This window comes from Erinaceus europaeus, chromosome 17, assembly GCF_950295315.1.
Source record: "Erinaceus europaeus chromosome 17, mEriEur2.1, whole genome shotgun sequence".
Taxonomy (NCBI): domain Eukaryota; kingdom Metazoa; phylum Chordata; class Mammalia; order Eulipotyphla; family Erinaceidae; genus Erinaceus; species Erinaceus europaeus.
The window spans coordinates 861,536-883,384 of NC_080178.1; the positions used below are offsets into that span (position 1 = coordinate 861,536).

General features: G+C 60.2%; 1 protein-coding gene across 1 annotated transcript in view; it reads left to right on the forward strand.

Moving 5' to 3' along the window:
- Window positions 1–8,823: 8,823 nt before the first annotated feature.
- Window positions 8,824–21,849, forward strand: part of CARS1 (cysteinyl-tRNA synthetase 1) — a 38,193-nt gene continuing 25,167 nt past the window's right edge. The window contains exons 1-6 of the mRNA XM_007535863.3: window positions 8,824–8,907; window positions 13,407–13,498; window positions 14,466–14,554; window positions 15,695–15,791; window positions 16,939–17,037; window positions 17,210–17,359. Coding sequence (XP_007535925.2) covers window positions 8,883–8,907; window positions 13,407–13,498; window positions 14,466–14,554; window positions 15,695–15,791; window positions 16,939–17,037; window positions 17,210–17,359 — 552 coding nt within the window. The 5' untranslated portion in view covers window positions 8,824–8,882. The remainder of the gene's footprint in view (window positions 8,908–13,406; window positions 13,499–14,465; window positions 14,555–15,694; window positions 15,792–16,938; window positions 17,038–17,209; window positions 17,360–21,849) is intronic.

Consider the following 21,849-nt stretch of genomic DNA (forward strand, 5'->3'; position numbering starts at 1 on the left):
GAATCTCAGCTTGTTAGAGCGCCAGCTTCATGCCCAAGGCCCAGAGGCTACAGGTTCAGTTCCCACCACCTCCTTATGCCAGAGCTGAGAAGTGTTCTGATCTCATTCTCATAATAAATCTTAAAAATAAATGAACTGGAATGCTGTGGAGCGTGAGGGAGTTCTCTGGCTCTAAAGGTTCAGTCCACGCAGTCAGCCCGTAGACCCAGGAGAAGGTTCCAGACCCACAGGGCCTCACCTCTTCCTGAGAAGCTGGGTGAGAAGAAACTTATCTGCCACTCAAATAAAGCTGTGTGGGGGCCTGTGAGGACACATCTGGAGTCATGAACACATCAAAATAGCTCATGGTCACAGATGGGGGTGGGCACATTGGCTCATGGGTACACCAGGGGGAGGGCACATTGGTTCATGGGCACACCTGGGGGAGGGCACATTGGCTCATGGGCACACCTGGGGGGCACATTGGCTCATGGGCACACCTGGGGGGCACATTGGCTCAGGGGCACAGCTGGGGGAGGGCACATTGGCTCATGGGCACACATGGGGGAGGGCACATTGGCTCATGGATACACCTGGGGGAGGGCACATTGGCTCATGGATACACCTGGGGAAGGGCACACTGGCTCATGGACACACCTGGGGGAGGGCACACTGGCTCATGGGCACACCTGGGGGAGGGCACACTAGCTCATGGGTACACCTGGGGGAGGGCATATTGGCTCGTGGGTACACCTGGGGGAGGGCACATTGGTTCATGGGTACACCTGGGAGGGGCACATTGGCTCATGGGTACACCTGGGGGAGGGCACATAGGCTCGTGGGCACAGCTGGGGGAGGGCACATTGGCTCATGGGTACACCTGGGGGAGGGCATATTGGCTCATGGGCACAGCTGGGGGAGGGCACATTGGCTCATGGGCACAGCTGGGGGAGGGCACATTGGCTTATGGGCACAGCTGGGGGAGGGCACATTGGCTCATGGGTACATCTGGGGGAGGGCACATTGGCTCATGGGCGCACCTGGGGGAGGGCACATTGGCTCATGGGCGCAGCTGGGGGAGGGCACATTGGCTCATGGGTGCACCTGGGGGAGGGCACATTGGCTCATGGGTACACCTGGGGGAGGGCACATTGGCTCATGGGTACACCTGGGGGAGGGCACATTGGCTCATGGATACACCTGGGGAAGGGCACACTGGCTCATGGGCACACCTGGGGGAGGGCACACTGGCTCATGGGCACACCTGGGGGAGAGCACACTAGCTCATGGGTACACCTGGGGGAGGGCATATTGGCTCGTGGGTACACCTGGGGGAGGGCACATTGGTTCATGGGTACACCTGGGAGGGGCACATTGGCTCATGGGTACACCTGGGGGAGGGCACATAGGCTCGTGGGCACAGCTGGGGGAGGGCACATTGGCTCATGGGTACACCTGGGGGAGGGCACATTGGCTCATGGGCACACCTGGGGGAGGGCACATTGGCTCATGGGCACAGCTGGGGGAGGGCACATTGGCTCATGGGTACATCTGGGGGAGGGCACATTGGCTCATGGGTACACCTGGGGGAGGGCACATTGGCTCATGGGTACACCTGGGGGAGGGCACATTGGCTCATGGATACACCTGGGGAAGGGCACACTGGCTCATGGGCACACCTGGGGGAGGGCACACTGGCTCATGGGCACACCTGGGGGAGGGCACACTAGCTCATGGGTACACCTGGGGGAGGGCATATTGGCTCGTGGGCACAGCTGGGGGAGGGCACATTGGCTCATGGGCACACCTGGGGGAGGGCACATTGGCTCATGGGCACAGCTGGGGGAGGGCACATTGGCTCATGGGCACAGCTGGGGGAGGGCACATTGGCTCATGGGCACAGCTGGGGAGGGCACATTGGCTCATGGGCACAGCTGGGGGAGGGCACATTGGCTCATGGGCACAGCTGGGGGAGGGCATATTGGCTCATGGGCACACCTGGGGGAGGGCACATTGGCTCATGGGCACAGCTGGGGGAGGGCACATTGGCTCATGGGCACAGCTGGGGGAGGGCACATTGGCTCATGGGCACAGCTGGGGGAGGGCACATTGGCTCATGGGTGCAGCTGGGGGAGGGCACATTGGCTCATGGGCGCACCTGGGGGAGGGCACATTGGCTCATGGGCGCACCTGGGGGAGGGCACATTGGCTCATGGGCGCAGCTGGGGGAGGGCACATTGGCTCATGGGCACACCTGGGGGAGGGCACACTGGCTCATGGGTACACCTGGGGGAGGGCACACTGGCTCATGGGTACACCTAGGGGAAGGGACATTGGCTCATGGGTACACCTGTGGAGAGGGCCACACCTGTGCAGACATGGAAGGACAGTGACTAAGAAGGCAGAAGAGGAGGAGTGGGCCATACAGGTGCCTGAGGAGCCACGCAGGCAGGTGACGGTGGCATCCTGGAGCAAGGCCTGAGTAGACACTTGGGGCAAGGCTCCAGCCTCTTGGCCTCCAGCTCCTCAGCATATGTCGGGTCCCCGTGGCCCCGGTCTCTAGCCTAACCCCACCTGGCTGCGCGAGCTGGCAAGTGCCCGCTCTCCCCGGGTCAAAACTGAGCCGCGGTGGGAGGGTGGTAAATGCCTCAGCACGGGGACCGCCAGCGGCAGCTTTGCCTGTGCACGAGCCAGGTTCTAGCCCCACCTGCGCCGAGTCGAAGGGGATTTCAGGACTGTGGCCTCTCTCTATTCCCACCTCTTGGTCTCTGTCTCTGCTGGAAACAGTCATCCCAGATGAGTAAAGCCCCAGTGTTGACAGAAAAGGAATAATAATAATAATAATAGTAATAACAATACAAAGTAAAAGACTCTGGGTGGACAGGAGGGTTCAGGTCCTGGAACATGATAGCGGAGGAGGACCTAGACGGGGTTGAATTGTGTGGAAAACTGAGAAATGTTACACATGTACAAACTACTGTATTTTACTGTTGACTACAAGCCGTTAATCCTCCAGTAAAGAAATTATTTTTTAAAAATAACAATAAAAACAATAACAATAATAGCCTCAGCATAAAGTCCACATGAGGACCAAGTGAGGCCGGTGGGTAGTGCCCTATGCCGGGGGCTGGGGATGTCAGGCCTGGAACCCAGGAGCCCCGCCGCCCACCTTGGGCCCTTCCCCACTCACTGGCCAAGGTGTCAGGGGCTGGACTAGGCATCCACTCTGCCCACCATCGCCTCCAGGAACTAGGGTCCTTGCCATGGGGCCAGCCAGCCTGGAGCAGTGGGGGGCTTGGCCCACGTGACAGAGCCAGGTCTGTCCGAGGGTGGCCCCATGAGAGTCATGTTTCTCTTGCCTGCATCCTTGTTGTTAAAATTTCCGCGGCTCTTGCCGGGCGGGTAACAGAGATGCAGAGACAACGGCTGGGCAGGGAAGCTATATTTCTTTATTCAGGAACAACGATTTATAAACTAAGACAAACTAATCACCAAACAGAACTCTGCTGTCTCTTTGCGGAGGCGCAAGCACTCTCTCTTACTCTGGAACTCAGGAACTCTCTCGAACTCTGCAACTCTTCCACTCTGGAACCCAGGAACTCTCCAACTGTGGAACTCTCCAACTCAGGCACTCTGGCGGGGTCCCTAGGGGCGGGGCCAAGCGGGCCCGCGAAATTAACAGGACTGATCCAATTCTCTTGGCGGGGGAGAACTAGAACCCAATGTAAAGCATACAACACATCCTGCCCCGTGTCACCTGTGAGGAACCACCCATCACTCCCACTCGCACCCGTGCATGGAGAGGGGGGTTCCTCCTGGCCTCCCTCTCCCCTGAGGTCACAGGCTCCAGGCTGGGCCATCAGGGACTGGCTGAGAGGTGGTCGTGTGGCTCAGTGGTTGGCATAAGGCGTCATGTGAGTAGAAGCAAGGGGGGGGAGGGCAGAGTGTCTAGGAAGAGGCTGAGAATCAGAGCAGGGGGTGCTGAGCCACAGTGCACCCAGTTAAGCATGCATAATACTATGCATAAGGACCCGGGTTTGAGGCCCCACTCCTCCCCCTTGCAACAGGAACGCTTCACAAGCAGTGAAACAGGTCTGCAGCTATCTATCTGTCTCTCTCTTTCTCTGTCTCCCCCTCCTGTCTTAATTTCTCTCTGTCCTACCCAGTAAAATAGGAGGGGAAAAAAAAGAGGAAAATGATCTCTGGGAGCCCTGGGTTTGTAGTGCCAGCACTGAGCCTCACTCATCACCCTGGAGGCGGCAGAATCAAAAGAGGAGTCAGAGCGGCGGAGAAGCCCGTGGGCAGGCGTTCTTCGGCTGAACGTTGCAGCATTTCTGCCGCATGGCCAGACGCGGGGGATGACAGAGCAGCGGGCAGGAGGACGCAGCCAGCCCTGTCACCCGTGCCCAGTACAGGAAAACGCGGCCAGGAAGACACAGCCCATAGAGCGAGTGCGTCACCAGGCACCAGCTCCAGGGCTCAAGTCCCGGCTCCCCACCCACAGGGTCAGACGCTTCACTAGCGGACAAGCAGGGCTGCGGGTGTCTCTCGCTCTCAGTCTCTCCTCCCTCTCAATCTGTCCCTATTGTAAGAAAAAGAAAGGAAGACAGAGCCATTGGAAGCAGTGGATTCGTTGTGCAGGCGCTGAACCCCGGTGTGGGTGGGGATAGAAAACACCAGCTCTAGAATTCAGGAAAAGGAAGCAGCTCCCAGCTAACTCTCCAAGAACACTGGGAGTCCTGCCAGGGGCTTTCTGGCCTGGGTGCGAGTCTCCAACCCAGTAGGAAGTGAGGGAAGGTCAGAACTGGGTGCCAGGAGTGACATTAGGAGCCCTGGATCCAGCCATGCCTGAAACCCCACAGCCTGACATGGCCCTGCCTAAGTGAAGAGATTCCCTTTGTTCCCACATCCTTTCTGGCTACATTCCTGCCGGGTGCAGCCTCCAGGATCCTTAGCACCCCTAGAAGGGTGTCTTCTTCTTATTATTTATTTTCCCTTTTGTTGCTCTTGTTTTGAGTGTTGTTGTTGTTATTGTTGTCGTCATCTGATGGGACAGAGAGAAATGGAGAGAGGAGGGGAAGACAGAGAGGAGGAGAGAAAGACAGACACCTGCAGACCTGCTTCACCACCCGTGAAGTGACTCCCCTGCAGGTGGGGAGCCGGAGGCTCGAACCAGGATCCTTACAAGGGTCCTTGCTCTTCGTGCCACATGCGCTTAACCCGCTGCGCTACCGCCTGACCCAGAAGGGTGTCTTCTGAGGCAGCTGAGGAGAGGCTTCCAGAAGGAGGCCACAGATAAGTGAGCAGATACGGAGGGATGGCCGGGCACCAACGGGAGGGGAGGGCAGCAAAGTCCAATCCATCGCATGAATATCTTCCAGTGACTTAGAACCACAAGTTTCGATTCATAACAGTTGCTACTGGCGGCTGGAAAGTCAGCACAGACAGGAAGCACCCAGTGGGCATCCAGGGCAGGAGAGGGCAGTGTCACAGGTGAAGGCTTTACTTGTGGTTATTCAGCAAAGAGACTCTCCTGCCTGAGGCTCCAAGGTCCCAGGTTCCATCCCCAGCAACACTATAAAATAAAAAAAAGTCTAAAAAAAATAACCAACTGGGGAGCCGGCGGTGGCGCAATGGGTTAAGCGCACGTTACACAAAGCACAAGGACCGGCGGAAGGATCCCGGTTCGAGCCCCCAGCTCCCCACCTGCAGGGGAGTCGCTTCCCAGGCGGTGAAGCAGGTCTGCAGGTGTCTGTCTTTCTCTCCCCCTCTCTGTCTCCCCTCCTCTCTCCATTTCTCTCTGTCCTATCCAACAACGACGACATCAATAACCACAACGTTAAACAACAAGGGCAACAAACGGGAAAATAAATATTAAAAAAAAATACAGCCGGGCCCCAGGCGGTTGGGGGGTAGGGGCGGCAGAGACACCAGTTCTTGCTGACAGGTGTGGCGCTCTTCTTGTCGTGGCAGACCCCACATGGGGCTGGCGCTGTGGGTCCCCAGGTCACTTGGCTTCCCGTCCTTCCTCGGGGACCCCCCTGGGCTCCCCCACACACAGACACACCCCCACTGAGCCCTGGAGAGCTCAGAGGCCCACAGATCTGCAGAGGGGTGGCTGGAGTCGTGGTTTGTGACCCTCTGGACAGCCATGAGCCCGAGAGATCAGGAGTGGGTAAAAAAAAGGCCCGGAATCCTTGGCGCACTTTGCGGTGGCAGCTTTGACTGGCGCTGGGGTCTCCTTGCCCTTTGTCCCATCCGAGCCCCGCTCAGCTCTGACCTCTGGCGGTGCGGGGGATTGAACCGGGGCTCGCAAGGAGCGGTGCTTTGCCGTGGTGCAGGCCCTGGTTCAAGCCCAGCCTCCCCCCCAAATGCCTGGGGGAGGAAGCTTGGCGCCGCGGTGTCTGTCTCTGTGTCCAAGAAGAGAAAATAAAACCAGCCTGGGGAGCGGGGGGGGGGGGGGTGCACAGGGGCACGAGGCCATGCTGCTGGATCGCACCCTCTCCATGGTGTCTCAGGGTAGCCAAGAAAAGTGGCTGCCCAGGAGCAGGGCATTCTGGGTAGTCACAAACAGGAAAAGGAAGGATGTGGGGACAGTGATGTTCTGGGGGCTCCTCTCCCTCCCTTTCTCTCTCTCTCTCTCTCTCTCTCATTGATAAGTGAACAAGTGGATTATTATTATTATTAATAATCAGGCCCAAACTCTGAAGCCCTGGCAGCAGCCAACCACAAAAATGTCTGGGGACCTGGGCAGGTGGTATACCCAGTAGAGCGCACACATTAACCCGCCCAAGGACCCGGGTTTGAGGCCCCTCCTCTCCTCCCCCCCTCCATGCCCCCCTTGATTTCTCTGCCTGGTTCTGCCAACCCGGCGACCTCTGCCGGCCCCTGGCAGCTGCCCCCCCACCCCCACCCCCCAGAAGGGAGTCAGCCCCGGCCAGCGGGGGGAGCCCAGACATGGGCGCAGGTGGGCGTCAAAGTCCTTGGACTACCTGGACTCTGGCAGAGTCAACCGGCAGGTGCCACGAGGCCCCGGGTTCGATCCTGGGCATGGCAGTCTTGCCCCGACCTGGTGGATTTTTTCCCCTCTGATCGGTCTCCCCCCTCAAGATGTTAGATTTCTGTAAGAAAAGGTGTGCGGGCGTGTTTCCAGAGAACGCTACAAAGACTGCTGGAACGAGGTCGTTGGCTTGTGACCGCTAGTGATACATTTTGTGTTCAAACAGTGGAAAAATAATGGAGCAATCTTTGATTCATTCTGCAAATTGTTCTGCTGTTAATAAAATACCTGATGACTCCCAAAAAAAAAAAAAAAAAAAAAAGAAAAAAAAAAACTGACCAAAGTGAGGCAGATGAGGGCAAGTCGACAAAGAAAACCCAACTGGAGCTGGGGAGACAGTACAGTGGTTCTGCAGAAGGACCCTGAGGCTCTGAGAGTCTTGGTTCAACCCCCAGGTCCATTATAAGCCAGAGCTGAGCAGGGCTCGGTCTCTGTCCATCTCTCGCACTCTCTGTGTTTTTTCTCTTGTCCACTACAAATAAATCAATCAACAAGGAAATGGAAGGAACTGAGTGCCCAGTGCTTAGGCAAGAGTTCACTGTTCATATTCCTTTCAGGTGCCATCTTTTGGGTAAGCAGAGCAGCCATTTGTCTGTGTTGGGGGAGCTTCCTGTCTTGCTCAAGGACCCAGTGTGGAGGCAGAAGCTGGCTGGCCTCCCTGCTGAGGCCAGGCTGTAGCCTTCTCCGCGGACCGTCAAGGTGCTATAGCTGGGCGGCCAGGCCTGTCACTCGCTGACGTCTCAGGCCACTGACCGTCAAGGTGCTATAGCTGGGCGGCCAGGCCTGTCACCTGCTGACGTCTCAGGCCGCTGACCGTCAAGGGGCTATAGCTGGGCGGCCAGGCCTGTCACCTGCTGACGTCTCAGGCCGCTGACCGTCAAGGTGCTATAGCTGGGTGGCCAGGCCTGTCACCTGCTGACTCTCAGACCGCTGACCATCAAGGTGCTATAGCTGGGCGGCCAGGCCTGTCACCTGCTGACGTCTCAGGCCGCTGACCATCAAGGTGCTATAGCTGGGCGGCCAGGCCTGTCACCTGCTGACGTCTCAGGCCGCTGACCATCAAGGTGCTATAGCTGGGCGGCCAGGCCTGTCACCTGCTGACTCTCAGGCCACTGACCGTCAAGGTGCTATAGCTGGGCAGCCAGGCCTGTCACTCGTTGATGTCTCAGGCCGCTGACCGTCAAGGTGCTATAGCTGGGCGGCCAGGCCTGTCACTCGTTGACGTCTCAGGCCACTGACCGTCAAGGTGCTATAGCTGGGCGGCCAGGCCTGTCATTCGCTGACGTCTCAGGCCACTGACCGTCAAGGTGCTATAGCTGGGCAGCCAGGCCTGTCACTCGTTGATGTCTCAGGCCGCTGACCGTCAAGGTGCTATAGCTGGGCGGCCAGGCCTGTCACCTGCTGACTCTCAAGCCGCTGACCGTCAAGGGGCTATAGCTGGGCGGCCAGGCCTGTCACTCGTTGACGTCTCAGGCCGCTGACTGTCAAGGGGCTATAGCTGGGCGGCCAGGCCTGTCACCTGCTGACTCTCAGGCCGCTGACCGTCAAGGGGCTATAGCTGGGCGGCCAGGCCTGTCACTCGTTGACCGTCAAGGGGCTATAGCTGGGCGTCCCCTCCCCGCCCGGCTCTCTGACACTATGGCCCCTGTCCCGAGCGCGGGAGCGGAAGGTGTGACGTGGCGGAACCCAGGCCCCTGGGGGTGTGGCCCGCGCCCGACGTCATCGCGCACAGCTGACCCGGCGTCCCTAGCAACGCCCGGAAGTGGGCGGTGTTCAGGGGGCGGGACTTCCGGGGCGGCGGTTGCATCAGATTCGGGAGCTGTCGCCGGGGCCGAGAGGGACGATGGCGGGGTCCACGGGGGAGCAGGGTGAGTGCGCCCGAGTCTGAGGGCGGGGAGGGTCCGCGACGGGGGAGGACGCCGGGTGCTGAGGAGATGGGTGGGCGGGGTGACCGGACCTGACTGGCGGGACCCGAGTGCGGGGGAGGTGGGTGTGTGTGAGGGACCCGAGTGTGAGGTGGGTGTGTGTGAGGGACCCGAGTGTGAGGTGGGTGTGGGTGAGGGACCCGAGTGTGAGGTGGGTGTGTGTGAGGGACCCGAGTGTGAGGTGGGTGTGTGTGAGGGACCCGAGTGTGAGGTGGGTGTGTGTGAGGGACCCGAGTGTGAGGTGAGTGTGGGTGAGGGACCCGAGTGTGAGCTGAGTGTGTGTGAGGGACCCGAGTGTGAGGTGGGTGTGTGTGAGGGACCCGAGTGTGAGGTGGGTGTGTGTGAGGGACCCGAGTGTGAGGTGGGTGTGTGTGAGGGACCCGAGTGTGAGGTGAGTGTGGGTGAGGGACCCGAGTGTGAGGTGGGTGTGTGTGAGGGACCCGAGTGTGAGCTGAGTGTGTGTGAGGGACCCGAGTGTGAGGTGGGTGTGTGTGAGGGACCCGAGTGTGAGGTGAGTGTGGGTGAGGGACCCGAGTGTGAGGTGAGTGTGGGTGAGGGACCCGAGTGTGAGCTGAGTGTGTGTGAGGGACCCGAGTGTGAGCTGAGTGTGGGTGAGGGACCCGAGTGTGAGGTGAGTGTGTGTGAGGGACCCGAGTGCGGGGAAGTGAGGGACCCCAAGTCCCACAGGAGAGCAGCAGGCGCCCCGAGTGCAGGGTGCTGTGTCCTGGACTGAGTGGGGACGCCCATCCCGTCTCTGTGGGGTCTCCACCCCAGGGCTGGGCTGGCAGCTTCCTGGGGCGCGGGGTGGGGCACCCACATGAAAGGCCCTTTCCTGCTCCCCACGCAGCAGCAGGGCGCCTTCCCTGGTCCTCTGGCGTCCCTGTCGCTTTATTGCCACCCGCCTGGGTGACTTACCTGTCACCTGCCGGGAGGCAGCATGGCTGCCCCACCCCCCGTGGGCGCCCCGCAGGCAGCCCTGTCTCCGCTTCAGCATCTTGATTCTCCCGGGCCTGCTCAGTCTGCCTGGGGCCCGTCAGGGTCTTGAACCCGGGGCCTTTGGGGGCTCAGGCGGGAGTCTGCAGAACCGTCACGCTGGCCCAGCCGCGGTGGTGTTTAGTGACACCGTGTGAGGGGTTCGTGAACGTGACCCCCACGGGGAGGATCAGCCCCGAGGGCCAGCTGCTGGGGAGACGCGCCCGCGGCCTGTTTCTGGGACGGGGTGGCCCCGACGTCTGGACGAGGCGTCGTCTTGGGCTTGGGTGATGTCGCACTCGGTGGAGCCCCGGGTTCCAGCCCCCTGCCCTCTGTTTCCCGGGGGTGCCCTTCCCCGTGTCCAGGCTGCACCGCCAGCGACAGTCCCGCCGTCCCGTGTGGGAAGTCCAGTCTCGCTCTGCTCGTGACTGCGCGTGGGGACAGCACGGCGGACAGGCTGGGCCCCCGAGCCTCTGCCACGGGGAGGCGGGTCACCACGGCGGCTCCTTCCTTCTGCGACCGCGCCCTGCATCTGTCACAGGACGTGGGCCTCGGGCGTCCCTTCTCCCAGTGTCTAGTCCCAAACCCGGAGACGAGGCTGGGGTGGGATGGGGGACAGCCTGGAGGAGGAGAGCCGAGCCCTGCTGTGCTTCCGTGTGCGGGGCCTTGAGCACACCGGCCTTTGAGTGTTGGAGGCGGTCTGCTTGCTTCCCCCCGGGCATGAGTGGGAGTGAGGCGGAGCAGGGAGGACAGCCCTTCTGCTGGGGCTGCATCTAGGCGGCAGGCCGCCCCACCCCGTGCGAGTGAGGGTGCCGGCCGGGTTTGGATGCCTTTGGGCGTCGGCACCTGCTGGCGCCCCTGTGAGCCTGCCGCTGGGCAGCTGGTTCTCAGCCTCTCGTGCAGCCCCGGTGACGACGAGACGCTGACGAGACGCTGACGAGACGGGGCTGTCTCACGAGCAGGGGAGAAGGCCTGGCCGGGGATGCCGAGGAGCGTTTGCCGGGGGCAGTGACGAGGGTCCGAGCCCCGCAGGGGAAAGGAGACGTGGGGGGCTCCTCTGCCGCAGGGCCGGGTGGCGGGGACTCAGGCCCCTGCTAAGCCCAGACGAGAGGCTTCACGCCTCAGCAGGCTGCAGCCCCGCGTGTTTCAGGCCACCCCCTCCTGGCAACCTGTGGTGCCTGGGGCTGCCCCCCTCAAGTTCTGATGTCGGGGTCTCGGTGGGCTTGAACCTGGGAGCTCCGAGACCCCGGGCAGGAAAGTCTGGTTCTTTGCGCCTGTGCTGTCTCCCTGACCCAAAATTTACCGTTTGGTGTCTTTCTCCTTTTTTTTTAATATTTAATATTTATTTAATATTTAATATAAGAGGGAGAGAGAGAGAGAGAGGGAGAGAAAGAAAGAACCGGACATCACTCTGGTACGTGTGCTGCCGGGGATTGAACTCGGGACCTCATAGCTTGAGAGTCCAACACTGTATCCACTGCGCCATCTCCTGGACCACCCGTTTGGTTTCTTAACCGGAGCGCTGCTGGGCTCCGACCGGGGGTGGTTCCGGGCACTGGACCTGCGGCTCCTGGGAGGAGGGGCCGTTTCGAGCTGAACCCGCGTTCTGGGTGAGGTGCTTCCACACACAGGACACAGCCACGGCCAGGCGGGGGTCTGCAGAGAGAGGGTCCTCCATGCTGCTGGTGGCGTCTTTACCGCTGCTTCTGATTTACTCTGCTCCCTGGCCAGCACCTTGCCCTGAGTCTGGCGGGCCGAGTTGGGCCCTGGCTTGGGAGTGCCAGGTGTAGAGTGTTAGGTGAGGGTGGGACGCTCTTCCTAGTGAGAGCCCAGTTCACGTCTGGGGACATGGGGACAGTTGTGTGAGAGGGTCTCTGGACTCAGGGCAGTAACTTGTCCTGTTGGCCAAGGTCCTGGGTCTAAACGCCAGCACCCCGAGAGCTTGGTACTTCAAGGAGGGGGCTGGTGCTGTGGTGTCTCTGCCTGGAATAAAAATAATAGAAAGCTGGCCTGGGAGCAGTGGGTCGCTCTTGCCAGGGCTCTGGACAGACGAGGGAGTGTGCCGTTTGCAGACAGGAGCTTGTGCTTGCCGAGTCCCCAGAGCCGTGGCTGACTGGTGGCCACCCGGTGGGCTCTCTCGGTGTGTGTGACCATGTGGGTTCAGACACGGGGGTGCATATGCCCCCTCAAATTAGTGGGTTGTTTTTTAATATTTTATTGTCTTTATTTATTGGCTAGGAACAGCCAGAAATCGAGAGAGGAGGGGTGATAGAGAGATGCCTGCAGCCCTGCTTCACCACTTGTGAAGCTTTCCCCCCTGCAGGTGGGGACCAGGGACTCGAACCTGAGTCCTTGTGCATTGCAACATGCGCTCAACAAGGTGCGCCACCACCCACCCAGCCCTGGGTTATTCTATCTTCTGGGTAAATGCTGAGCAGTGACATCGCCGGGTCCTGTGACCTTTCCATTTGCATTTTTTGAAATATGTATTCATTTTTCCCTTTTGTTGCAGTTATTATTGTTGTGATTGATGTTGTTGTTGGGTAGGACAGAGAGAAATGGAGAGAGGAGGGGGAGACAGAGAGGGGGAGAGAAAGACAGACACCTGCAGACCTGCTTCACCGCCTGGGAAGCGACTCCCCTGCAGGTGGTGAAGCAGGTCTCGAACCGGGATCCTTACACTGGTCCTTGCGCTCAACCTGCGCTTAACCCGCTGCGCTGCCGCCCGACTCCCCGTTTGCATCTGTTTGAGGACTCTGTGCTGTTCTCCGGAGGGGCTCGGCCGGGGGCCGCCCTTAGCACTTCTCCACGTCAGGGGCAGTCAGTTCTGGCCCAGTTAGGCATCTACAGTCTGCAGTCGGCCCGTGCTTGATCCCAGGTCCGTGTGCACTGGGGTGTGTGCCCTCTGCCAGGTGCGCCACCGCCCGCCCGCCCGCCCCGGTCTGCTGTTCCACCCGCTTTTCACTCTGTGCTTGGTTCGCTGGCGACGAGAATGTTCTGGGCGTGCAGCTGTCACTACTTCGATCCTCTGAAGCTTTCCCACCACCCCAGAAACCTGCCTCTCCTCAGCTACTCTATTTTTTAAAATTCCTTTATTATCTTTATTTATTGGGTAGAGACAGCCAGAAATTGAGGTGTCCTTGCCGCTTCCCGAGGGCTGTCCCGCAGGGCAGGGCAGGACGCCCCACAGTAGCCTGTCGGCCAGTAGCGGGGATCACAGTGGCCCCGCTTCCTGCCCCCCCCAGCTGGGTCACTGCGAGCACAGTAGCCGGGGGACGGTGGGCGTCGCGGGCACTTCCCACTGGCCCGGGCCATGCCGGGGTCTGCCTTGTCGAGCGCAGTGAAGGTGGCACTGGTGGGTGGGCCTCAACGGGCGTCGCTGTCGCTGTCGCTGTCGCTGTCGTCAGAGCAGAGGCTCGGGTGCCACACCCACCCCGGCCCGGCGCCTGAGCTGCCCTCTCTCTCTCCAGGCAGAGGCCGGCGGGTGCAGCCTCACTGGTCTCCTCCGGCCGGGTCCGAGCCGTGCAGACTTCGCCTGTACAACAGCCTCACCCGGAGCAAGGTAGGCGCCGGGCGGGGCGGGGCGGCCGGGACGGGGCAGAGCTGCCCTCCAAAGCCGCAGGCTGGCGCCCTGGTGACCACTCGCCCAGGGGAAGCCGGCCCAGTGACTTCTAGGCAGGGAGTGCGAGGAGGCTCTCGGACTCTCTCGGACCCGGGCCGAGCGCCCACTGGCTTCGCTCTCAGGAGGGTGGGCGTGGGTAGCGGGTGCCACCGGCAAGCCCGGCAGAAAGGGCCTGCCAAGCCGCAGACCTCGGCGGTGCCGGGAGCCCGGCGGACTGTGAGGCGGAGCCTGGGTCTGCTCCGGCACAGCAGCGTTTCGGCCTCGTCCCCCGCCCAGGATGAGTGGAATGGGGGGTGCGAGGACCCTGCCCCCAGTCCGAGGGCTTTGTCTTGAGGGTCTGCCGCCTCTGCGCTCTTTGTGACTGCTTTTTATTTATTGGGCAGAGACAGAGACATCAGGGAGGGGAAGCTAGAGAGACCCCTGCAGCCCTGCTTCTCTGCTCATGAAGCGCCCCCCCACACACACACACGCGCAGGTGGGGACCAGGGGCTTGAACCTGGGTCCTTGCGCACTGGAAGGTGTGCGCTCTACTAGGTGTGCTCTTCATCCGTCCAGCCAGACAGGTCTGTCTAGGCGGCGACTCCGTCCAGGTGTGTGTAGACCAGGAGACCCCACTGTCCTCGGGGTCTGCGGCCTCGCCGTGTGAGCCTGGGGTGTGACCCCGGCCGTGCCGTGGCAGGGTACCCTCCCTCCCGTGCCCGCGGCCTGCAGAGCCCTCGCGGGGCTCGGCATGGAGGCCTCACCGCCCCCAGAGGCCGCTTCCTTGTTGAACTGGAAGGAGGCAGCAGAGCTAGACGCCGAGGCCCTGGGCCTGCCGGGGACCGCAGAGAGGCCTGGAGACGCCTGCGGGTAGGCGGCCCTCCCCCGGCCCCCGCCACCCTCACCCTTTCCTTCCCTTCTCACACAGGAGGTGTTTGTTCCTCAGAATGGGAAGAAGGTGACGTGGTACTGCTGCGGACCGACCGTCTACGATGCCTCCCACATGGGGCACGCCAGGTAGGGCCCGAGGCGGGCAACCGCCGTCCGGCAGCCTGTGCGGGGTGGGCCGGGACCCAGGGCGGGGCCTCGCTCTAAAGAGATCTCTGGTCTTCTACAGGTGGCCGGGGTCTCAGCGGGCCGTCAGCCTTGAGTGTCTCTTCTCGTTTTCTCATTTTCATTTTCATTTTTATTTATTCATATATTTCGTTGTTTTGATAGCCACCCGGCTTACTGAGCGTGCTTTGCCGGCACAACAAGCCTCTGCTCCTGGCAGCCACTTTACCTTGTTTTATTTTATTTTATTTTATTTTATTTTGATAGAGAAGTTGAAGGGGGGAGAGAGACAGAGAGATAGCTGCATCCCTGCTTCACCCCTTATAAAGCTTCCCTCCTGCAGGTAGAGAGCCGGGGCTTGAACCCAGATCCTCATACATGGTAACGTGTGTGCTCAGCCAGGTGCACCACCACCCGCTCTTTGTCTCTGTCTGTCTGTCCTTCCGTCCCTCCCTTCTTTGCTTTGCCACCAGAGTTAGTACTGGGGCTCAGTGCCTGCACAGCTCCGCTGCGCCTGGCTACCATTTTCCTTTTGTCTCCTATAAAGAGAGGTTGAGAGACAGAGATGCAGAGGGAGACAGGGGGTCCGGGAGGTGGCGCAGTGGATAAAGCACTGGCCTCTCAAGCGTGAGGTCCTGAGTTCAATCTCCGGCCGCACGTGGACCAGAGTGACGTCTGGTCCTCTCTCCTCCGAGCTTTCTCATTAATAATTCAATAAACTCATTTTGAAAAGGGGACGACACTATAGCACTACACTGCTGCTTGTGCAGCTTCCCCCGCAGGTGCTCCTGCGTGGTGGCCCTGGGTTCAAACCTGGGTCCCCCTCGTGATAACGTTTGCACCTGGCTGCACGAACTTCCCGACAGCTCCCTCTCTTACTCTGAAGGTGAGATACTTAATCCCACAGGCGTCCACGCTCACCGTGGGCAAGCATACCAGGCCCCACGCTGGCGGGCTGGGCTGTGCGTGGGCACCGTCACCCGCAGCTCCGGCGCCGTGTCCAGGATGCGCGCTCCTGAGGCTTGGTGGGCACGAAGTCTGGGGGTGCCGCGGGCCCCGCCCTGTCTCTGCTGCTGGCTGGGAAGGTCTGGCTTCTCTCGGCAGGTCTTACATCTCCTTCGACATACTGAGAAGAGTCTTGAGGGATTACTTCAAGTACGACGTCTTCTACTGCATGAACATCACAGACATTGATGATAAGGTAGAGGGATTCTCAGGGTTTTCATTTTTTAATTTTTTTTAAATTTCTTTATTGGGGAATTAATGTCTTACATTCAACAGTAAATGCAATCGTTTGTACATGCAGAACATCCCCCAGTTTCCCACATAACAATACAACCCCCACCAGGTCCTCTGTCATCCTTCTTGGACCTGTATTCTCCCCACCCTCCCACCCACCCAGAGTCTTTTGCTTTGGTGGCTTTCTTTTTTTTTTTTTAAGATTTTTATTTTATTAATTTTTTTAATAGCACTGATCAGCTCTAGCTGATGGTAGTGTGGGGACTGGAACTGAGACTTCAGAGCCTCTGGCATGAGAGTCTCTTTGCATAACCAGTATGCTATCTACCCCTTTCTTCATTTTAAAATATTTTTTATTATTGGATAGACACAGATAAATTGAGAGAGGTGGGGGAGATAGGGAGACAGAGAGACACCTGCAGACTTGCTTCACCACATGTGAAGCTTCCCCCTGTTGGTGGGGACCAGGGGCTTGAACCCCCGTCTTTGTGTACTGCAATGTGCGCGCTTCACCAGGTGTGCCACTGCCTGGGCCCTCTCTGTTTTATTTTTTTATTTCTTTATTTTCCCTTGTTTTTTTAATTGTTGTTGTAGTTTTGTGTTTTATTTTTAAATGCAGCAGAGAGTGGTTCTGCATTTCTGGGATCCAGGGTTTCCTTAGAGAGCCCCAGAAAGAAAGATCACGCGTCACACCACTGGCAGGGAGGGAAGGGGTGGGCGAGGGGCACGGGTGTATGTACCCCGCCCCTCGGCGAGACGCACAGCTGTCGAATACAAGCATGTTGAGGGCATGAGGCTGCCCTCCACGCGGGACTTGGCCTCCGGTCCCGCGATTACCTCGGCTTCTGTGTTCACCCAGAACTCACGACCTTACCCCGAGGGTGTGGGCACGGTGCAGGGTGGCAGGCGCGGGATGGCCCTTCCGAATCGTAGGGCCCCGGCGGTGATGGGCAGGTAGAGTCCAGGTGGGCTCAGCCCGAGGAGCCTCAGAGACCTGCCTGCTCAGGGCCAGGTGGAGGGCGGGACAGGAAGCCTCGGGCGCTCTGGCCGGCAGAGGAGGGAGGGCGGCCCCGCCTGCAGCCCCCGCCCGCCCGCCCCTTCTCCCGCAGATCATCAGGAGGGCACGGCAGAACCACTTGTTTGAGCAGTATCTCCAGAAGAGGCCCCTGCCCGCTCAGCTCCTGGAGGATGTTCACGCGGCCCTGAAGGTGGGTCCTCCTGCCGCCCACCCCCTTCCTGCTTGCGGTCCCCGCTGTCCCTCCAGCAGTCGGCGACTGTCCTCGCTGGGCTTCCCAGGCGCGTGAAGGGCCGTGGGCTGTGTGGCGCTTCCTGCCGCTGCGCCCGCTGAGCAGCTCGGGTAAGCCCGGCCCCTCCTTGCAGCCCCTTGCCCTGAAGCTGCAGGAGACCACGGACCCCGCCACGCTGCAGATGCTGGCGCGCATTCAGCAGGCCGTGGAGCGGGCCCAGGAGCCCCTGGAGACGGCCGTGCGGACCCAGCGCCCCGCAGACGAAGTCCGTGGCCTAGCGGAGGTGGGTCCTGCCTGTGGTGTGCGGAGACGGAGGCGGGGTGGGTCCGCACCCTCCCGTGACCTCTGGAGGGGGAGGTATGGAGGCCCCTCCGCGAGGAGCTGCGGGTGACGGGCGGGCGGGCAGGTGGGCTTCTGCAGTGGCCTCTCCCGCCGCTGAATGACCTCTCGGGGGCAGGAGCGGGGAGTCAGACTTGGGGTGTTCCCCTCACAGCCTCTGTGAGAACGTTCCTGCAGACTGAGCGAGCACCTGGGGGCAGCCTCTGCCCCGGGACTCCCCTCTGCCCGGCGCCTCTGGGGGCAGGGCTCCTTTGTGCCAGCTGGCGCCCTCTGCTGGCCTCCTGTGGGAAGGCTCTGGGAGGCCCAGCCCCTCTGCTGCTCTGATCCTGCCCGTGTGCCCCTCGCCTGCTGCGGGCACCTGGCTGGGCCGGCTCTGCGCTTTGGCCTGTGTCCCTGTTCTCGGGACAGACGTGTCCACCCGGTGTGCTTCCGAGCGAGTCTGGAGGCGTCTCGCTCCGCCTGTCTGTCCCCCGGGTTACTTTCCTGCTTGCCACCACCCTGCCATCTCTTTTCCGGCTCACTTGTTTTACAGTGGCAAGAGCAGGGCGGGGGTAGGCAGCATACTGGTTATACTGGTTATGCAAAGGGGCCCTCATGCCTGAGGCTCCAAGGTCTGAGGTTCAATCCCCAAACCACCATAATCCAGAGCTGGGCAGGGCTCTGGGGAAAAAAAAATTTTTTTTCTTTGCTTGCAGAGCGATATTTATTTGTGAGATCCAGCCAGTCAGAGAAATACATCGCAGTGAGAATTCACTTCCTGCGTGACAGGCAAGTGTTCGGTTTTCTTCACTGGTGACCGTCCCTGTCGTTCAGCTGTCAGATCCACACTGGACGGTCAGCCTGGGTGGCAGCTCCCCGGCGCTGTCCGCACGGGAGCAGGACGTGACGTGCCCGTATCGGGGCCAAGCTGCCGTCCGTCCGCACACTCCAGCATCAGTGCTCAGTGCTCGTAGGTCTCTGGCTGGCAACACAGGCGGGGGAGTTCTCTGACTGGGAGATCTCGTAGTTGGCCGGGAAAGTCCGTCTGCGTCCCCACACCCATCTTGTCACGGCCGCCCTCCTCTTGCAGCCATCGTGCTTGGCATGACATTCAGGACTGAGGGCCCGTGGCTGGGCTTATACGTGTAGCAAGATTTTCTGGAATCGCGGACTGTCCTCCTCTGAGCACCGGGTCTGCTTGGGCGGGTCTGGTCCACAGTTGTGGGGCTCATGTGCTGCCAGGAGCAGGAGACAGGGCTTGCCGGGCTCACCAGAGGAGGCTGCCACCACTGTTAGCTGTTAGCTGACATCTATGTGAGTGAGCATTTATCCGGTTAGATTCAAGAGTCACTGTGGAGCGCCTCGGGCTCTCCTGAGCAGGGTGGGCCCCTTGTTCCCGGACGACGACGCCCGCAGCAATGTCAGGGGTGGGGTGGGCTCGGAGCCTCTGCGTTGGTCGCTCCTGCTGCCGGCGGGGGGAAGAAAGAATTTTGAAAATGACAAGAGCACATCACCACATCACATTGCCCGCCTGGTCTTCACAGAGTGCCTGGCGGCATGGCACCACACGCACACCGACCGCTTCCGGAGCCTTGTCCTCAGCAGGCCTGGCTCTCGCCCCACCCCATCACAGGGCACGGGAGCCGCAGTCGAGTCTCCTGCAGAGACTCCTGCCTCCCAGGTCATCCCTCTGCCCCCGGCCGGCCCGCCCACCCACCTGGTGGTCTTCCCCGGGGCCCGGCAGCCACTGACAAGTCACACCACGCGTTTGTTTTCCTGGACGTGAGGGCACGCAGGCTGGCCCTTCCCGCTTGGCTCGCCCCATCTTTTCAGGGCTCGGCCGCTCCCTTCTCGCTTCCAGTGACCAGCGTCCTGTGCCCTGGCTTGAGCCCAGGCTGCCCGTCCCCGCGGGGGACACCTTAGTTGGCTCTGCACAAAGCTGCTGTGGACAGAAGTCGGCAGACCTTTTGCAGCGAACGCAAGAAGCGTGGCTGCCAGTTACACGGTGGCCAGTGTGCTCGGTCTTGTACGGAGCGGCCAGGCTGCCCCCAGGGTGGCCGCCCCGCGCGTTCCCACCACAGCGGGCGGAGCTCCTGCAGGGGCCCGCACGGCGCACGGCCTGCCGCTGCTGGTTCATTTCCTGCCTCCGGAGTCGCCGCCGGGGCTTGATGGGTGGCGCGCCACGGACCCACCACTCCCGGCGGCCACTGCTTCCTCTTCCTTTTTCTCTTTTTCCTTTCTTCCCTCCTTTCTCTCTCTATTTTATTGGCTGTAGCAGTGAGAAATGGAGGCAGGAGAGGAGGTCAGGAGGGAGCGAGAAAGAGACATTACAGATCTGCTTTGCCGCTCGTGAAGCTTCCCCTCAGGTGGCGAGCAGGGCTTGACCCCCGGCCCTTGCACACGTTTATACGCGCGCGGAGCCAGGTGGGCCGCCACCCCTCTCCTACTATTGTTTGTTCGTTCTTGTTTTTGTTTTGCTTTTTGCCTCCAGGGTTCTCGCTGGGGCTCAGTGCGTACAAGTCCACTGCTCCTGGAGGCCATAGTTTCCTCCATTTTTGTTACCCTTGTTACTGTTGCTGTTACTGCTGATGTCGCACAGGACAGCGAGAAATGGCGAGAGGAGGGGAAGACGGGGAGCAAAAGACAGGCACCTGCAGACCTGCTGCACCGCTTGCGAAGCGACCTCCCTACAGGTGGGGCTCGGACCAGGGGCTCGAACCGGGATCCTTGCACCGGTCCTTGAGCTTCGTGCCTCGTGCACTGAACCCGCTGCGCCACCGCCCAGCCCCCAGCCCCCAGCCCTCTCCTGCTGTTTCAGTAAGCCTTCCCTGGAGGTATTCGGTGAGAAGCTTTTGAAAACGTTTGTGTGCAGTCTGTTTCGTTCTTGGCCTTGAAACTTCGCCGCTTGCTGTCTGTGCGGGCTTTCGTGTTCTTTGTCTGTCTTGGCTAGTAGCCTTTCTGGGCCGTTGCGGAGACTTTCTCTCAGTCTGCGGCTCGCCTTTTGTCTTTTTTCTCTTGCTGCAGCCTGGTGCCTGCCTGCACGAGGAATTCCGCGCTCCCGGAGGCTCATGTTTGCCTTTGCTGTTGACTGGGACTGAGGGAAACTTGAGAGAGGAGGGGGAGATGGGGCGAAAGAAAGAGAGAGCCCCGAGGCCTGCTTCTCCTCTTGCGAAGCCGCCACCCAACCCTCATGGCTTCTCTTTTATCCTCCCGACAGTGTCTTTTCCTTTCAAAAAATGATAATGAATATGGTGATGAGAGAGCTAGAGGAGTATTTACGTTTAATATCTGCGGAGAGACACAGCAGACACCGGAGCCCTGCTCCGTTCTGGCTGGTGACGGTGCCGGGGACTGATACGGACTCTTTCTGCTCTGACTCCCTTTGCTCTTTTCGTCAGTTTTATGGTTTCCCTCCTCTCCCTCTCTCTCTTCCTCTCTCTCCCAGAGGCCCGCTTGGCTCTGGCTGCTGGTGGTGCGGGGACGGACCGTGAGACTTTGGAGCCTCAGGCGGGAGTCTCTGCAGAACCCTGCGCCGGCCCCCCAGCCCTGTCCCCAGTCAGCAGTCTGAGGGAGACGCCTGCAGTGGCAGCGGTGCCTTCAGCTCAGCTCCTGACTGGGCGCCCACGGAAGTCCTCTATTCAACAAGCCCGGCCGGCCGGCCGAGTCCCGAGTGGCTTGTCGGCCTCACCTGGAGCTCAGCGGCCGTGAGCAGCGGCTCTGCTGTGCGCGTCGGTCCGGCTGAGTGGGCGAGTGGTGCTGCTGACAGGCCTGTCTGCCCCGGGGGTCTTCCGAGCGTCCTTTCATTTAGTCAGTTATTGTTGATTGATTGATGGATTGATTGATTGATTGATTGACTGCCTCCAGGATTCTCACTGGGGCTCGGTGCCGCACCGTGAACCCACCGCTCCTGGAGGCCATTTTTCCCATTTCTGTTGCCCTTGTTGTCCTTGTTGTCCTGGTGACTTTAAGTGCCAGGTGGAGGTACACACAGGAGCCCACAGGGAGCACACAGCTCGGCGTGGTGTCGCCAGTGTCGCGTCAGTCCTGCAAACAGCTAGAACCTGGCGGCAGTTTAAGAAAGACCGTGACTGCGGGGCCAGCAGTCAGTCGCTCCTGACCCCACACACCGCCGGCCAGTCGAGCCTGCGTGCGCCTCCCGCCTCCCGCCTCTGCGGTCCTGCCCCGCGGGGTGAGCACCTCCACGCAAGGCCGCCTCCTGGCCGCCTCATTTCACAGCTGGGTGGGGAGGTGTGAGCGGCCGCCAGGTGTGTGACAGAGACACCCGGTGAGGTTAAAGAAGTTCTCTCTGGTTTTCCCAACCAGAGGCATGGGTGTTGGATTCTGTTAGAAGCTTTTTCTGCGTCTGCTGACAGAACCAAGTGGTTTTTCTTCAGTTTGCTGCTGCGATGAGTACACCTACTGATCTGCTGCGTTACTTACTTTTTTTTTAACTAG